The sequence below is a fragment of the Anoplolepis gracilipes genome, chromosome 2, assembly GCF_047496725.1.
Source record: "Anoplolepis gracilipes chromosome 2, ASM4749672v1, whole genome shotgun sequence".
NCBI lineage: Eukaryota > Metazoa > Arthropoda > Insecta > Hymenoptera > Formicidae > Anoplolepis > Anoplolepis gracilipes.
Window position 1 is genome coordinate 15,269,336 of NC_132971.1, and position 4,092 is coordinate 15,273,427.

General features: G+C 30.0%; 1 protein-coding gene across 1 annotated transcript; it reads left to right on the top strand.

Moving 5' to 3' along the window:
* Positions 1–210: 210 nt before the first annotated feature.
* On the top strand, positions 211–2,819 carry LOC140662956 (glutaminyl-peptide cyclotransferase). The gene is made up of 6 exons (XM_072886738.1): positions 211–856; positions 1,030–1,173; positions 1,534–1,797; positions 1,883–2,044; positions 2,144–2,369; positions 2,443–2,819. The coding sequence occupies exons 1-6, from the start codon at positions 758–760 to the stop codon at positions 2,595–2,597; spliced, it is 1,050 nt and encodes a 349-aa protein (XP_072742839.1). The 5' UTR covers positions 211–757; the 3' UTR covers positions 2,598–2,819.
* Positions 2,820–4,092: the final 1,273 nt, after the last annotated feature.

The window sequence follows — 4,092 nt, forward strand, 5'->3', positions numbered from 1 at the left end:
AATTTTTAATTCTCTTAATAGTAATCAAAATTAAAAACTGCAAGTATAAAAAAATTTATTGAAAGTTAATTAGCAAACTTTCATCATGTCACTATCAACGAAAATCAAATTATATGTATATTAAATTGAGAAATTATGTTATTTAAATTAATAATTAATGATTGTATTCAGTAAAAAAAAAAAAAAAAAAAAAAAAAAAAAAAACAATTTTGCAAATTTCAGCAGTTAGCATTACTGCATTGTTTTATTCTTATTGCATTCATTATTGTTAAGACTCTTGAGATCTTTATATCTTGGTAGCATCTAAACAAGTATTATTTTTATATTTAATGTTTCAATATTAAAAGAGCTCATTTAGCAAAAAAAATAAAAATAAAAATTTTGCTTTATATAAAACTAAATCGCGTACTTCGAATGCAATGCACCGTTAGCCGCCATTTATTTGCTTCTCAGCATCTGAAACCTCCCTCCCAATTCCTCTTACTATCCACTGCGCATCCGCGAAACATATACAGTAACAGGTTTATTCTTCAAAGCTGCACTATATATATTACACTTTCTGCACTCAGAAATGAGATAGATATGTATGACAAAGCTTCAGAGAGAAAGAAAAAAAAAAGATGGTAAGTGGGAAAGTACAAAGAGTTCAACTACGAAGAACAGTCTTCTCGTACATGTTACATCATCTGATTCGGTGGCTAGTGGCTGCTGACTGCGCTCACAATCAGTCGATGCGTGACTATCACGGAGTGAGGATATGTTTGAGATCGTGATAAGCATTTTGCTAGCTGTCATCGCATTATCATGCGCGACCGAGCAGAGTGAGCCGAGAGAGATGCCTTTCACGAGAGAGAAAGTATGTAATACGTTGTATACGTGTCCCTCGCTGCACACATCTGTTTCGCGGAGAAGGACAGCTTCCTCATTATATTCATCGTTCCCTCTTTTACTTTCTCTAGCCATTATCATGCTTTACCACCAGTCTTATGCCACTCTTGACGAGTACCATTATTGTTACATGATTTCCAGTATTATCATAGGCCCGGCCGGCTGACGGACAAACAGGTTGCCACGTTGTCTGATCTTAGCAATGTTACTCATATAAACGAGATTTTGGATAACATATGCATAGTAAGGATCGTGGGGACTCCCGAACATGCGAGTGTGCGAGAGGTAAGGAAGAAGTAGGAAATTTCCAAATTTTTTTAACTCTATTCATTTCCTTTCGAGACCTTGTGAAAATTTAACAGAATAATAATATTAAAAATTTCAAATTTTATGTGAAAATTAAATAAAGTAGAAAAAAAACTCAATGTTGACACTGTTGCTATAGTAATCTATCTGTACAATTTTCTAAATTAGTATTTATAAAAATTATTTACACATTAAAAATCTAGAAAAAGTTGATAAATATTTCCTTATAATATTGAAAAATCAAATTGATATATATGCATATATATAATGATTTAATGTCGCAATCATAACATCTAATCTGCAAGGAAAGCAAAACTATTTCAAAATATTTTCTTTCAGTATATCAAGAAGTCAATGAGAAATCTAGGTTGGACGATAGAATCAGATATATTCGAAGCCAATACACCTATATTTGGCAAACTGGAGTTTGAAAATATAATAGCGAAATTAAATCCTAATGCGAAAAGATATCTAGCACTAGCTTGTCATTTTGATTCAAAATATACAAGAGAGAGAGATTTTGTTGGAGCTACAGACAGTGCTGTACCTTGCGCTCAAATGATTAATTTAGCCACTGTAATGAGTAGTTATTTGACTAAACAAGTAAGTGACACAAAAAATTAAAAGATGAATTATATGGTAAATCTTTGTAAAATCTGCATTTACATTATGTCTGTTTATTTCACAGCAAGATATCAGTTTGATGTTCATTTTCTTTGATGGAGAAGAAGCCTTCGAGGAATGGGGCCCAAATGATTCTATTTATGGTTCCAAACATTTAGCTAGAAAATTACATAATAAAAAAACTGCTTATGGCAAAGAAAATTATATCTCTGAATTAGATAAGATTGTATTTATCTTTTTATATTTATATAATATTGTTATTAAAAATGTGTTTGTAATATTATATATATATATAATTATTAATTGAATGAAATTTTGATTTCAGGATATGTTAGTCCTCCTTGATTTATTGGGCGCACCAGATCCAACTTTTTACAATTACTTTGAAAATACTGAAAAGTGGTATTCTTTTTTAGTCAATAGCGAAAAGAAATTAGCTGATATGAGAAAATTGGAATCTTATACATATGGTAAACCGAAACAAAGATATTTTCAACCATACTCCTATCATCCAGATATCGAAGACGATCATATCCCTTTCCTAAGAAAAGGTGAGTCGTGAATTACTTTTTAACGTATAAAAATAATTTTATATGCATTCTATCTGAACTGTTTTTTTTCTAGATGTACCTATTCTACATATAATACCGATTCCGTTTCCGTCCTTTTGGCACAAACCGAGTGACAATCGACATAATATCGATTTGAAAACTACAGAAAACATTAATAAAATACTGAGATTATTTGTGGCTTCTTACTTACATTTGTCGATTCTCTAACAAAATTGGGAAGTATCTTTCTTGGGTAAAACACTATATATTTTATATATATTTTTCTATTCTATTGGTACAACAATTGATATTGTTATACTAACAATATACAAAAAATATATAGTGTAAAGTTTACAAAACATGACATATCTACTTAAAAAAGAAGTAATTTTAAATCCAAATAATGTAAATAAGAAAAATTAATTAATTAATATTTTACACATAGCTGTCTATGTTTTCTAAAAATTTTTATCGTTTATCTGTTTTGCTACGTACTTTTCTTGGTGAAAAATTTGTATCATTCCACTCTGGTGATATATTTGTATAATTGTATTATATGTAAACGTTAATTTATTATGTGAATGTGATTGTACAGTATTACATAAATGAGAAATTCTATATTTGTATAAATAATTAACAGATCTGAAATTCTATGTAATTTTGTATATAAACAGTTTCAAAATATATAATACAGCTTCAAAATATATGTATTGTATTTTTGAGTTAAATTCCTTACAATCTGTAAAGAATTTATTTCATTCAAATCTCTCTATATGTGATGTATTTATATGTCGCTCGAATATAATAAAATTTATAATTGCATGAATTTTTTTTACAAGAAAAAGACAATTAAAAAACAATTTGGGAGTCATGAACGTCGTGTAGAAAATTGCGGAAATTCTACTGCGTGACATCCTGTTACGCGCTTGGAATACACACGAACGCATATATCCATATCGATATATTCGAAACTGATTGGTATTTCGATTAATATGACCACAAGTGTCATTACTTGTCTACTCAAAATTTAACGATGTTACTAAAACAGCAGATTTTATACTTCGACTTTGAATTCTATGTGTGTATGTGTGCGCGCGTGTGGTGTATGTGTGTGTGAAATGATGTATTTAATATAATAAATTATATCGCGTATGTAGTCAATGATATGAATACTTGTTTCCCATATTATTTATACAAATATGTCATAATATGATAAAAATCGTTTTGAGAATCTTTCGCGTCGCTGTAATTACCGAAGAAAAAAATGGAATTTTGGCGGGAGAGTTGGTAACAGGTCGTTGATATTTGAAAGTTTCAATAAAGTGCGTACTATGAATTCGTATCAAACAGAAATATATATAATGGCATATTTGCGACATTATAAAAATTTTCAATAAATCACAAATTTATAACTAGTCTTAATAATAAATAATACAATTTATACACATATACGAATAATTATATTGACAATGATTATCAGAGCAACGCAAGTATTCGCGTGATTGATACGAATACTTTTGTCGTAATTTCGATCATATAAAAGACCTACTTGGCTGCCACGTATCACGTATACTTCGTCGCTCGAACGTGAGATTAATCGTTGTATAAAAACCTCTGGAATGCGTAAGCGTAGAATACGTAAATATATCACGCAGAACTCAGACAGGATGAGAGGCTCGAAACGCGCATTCGAACATTTCTTCAGTCACGTAATGGCGGCTAG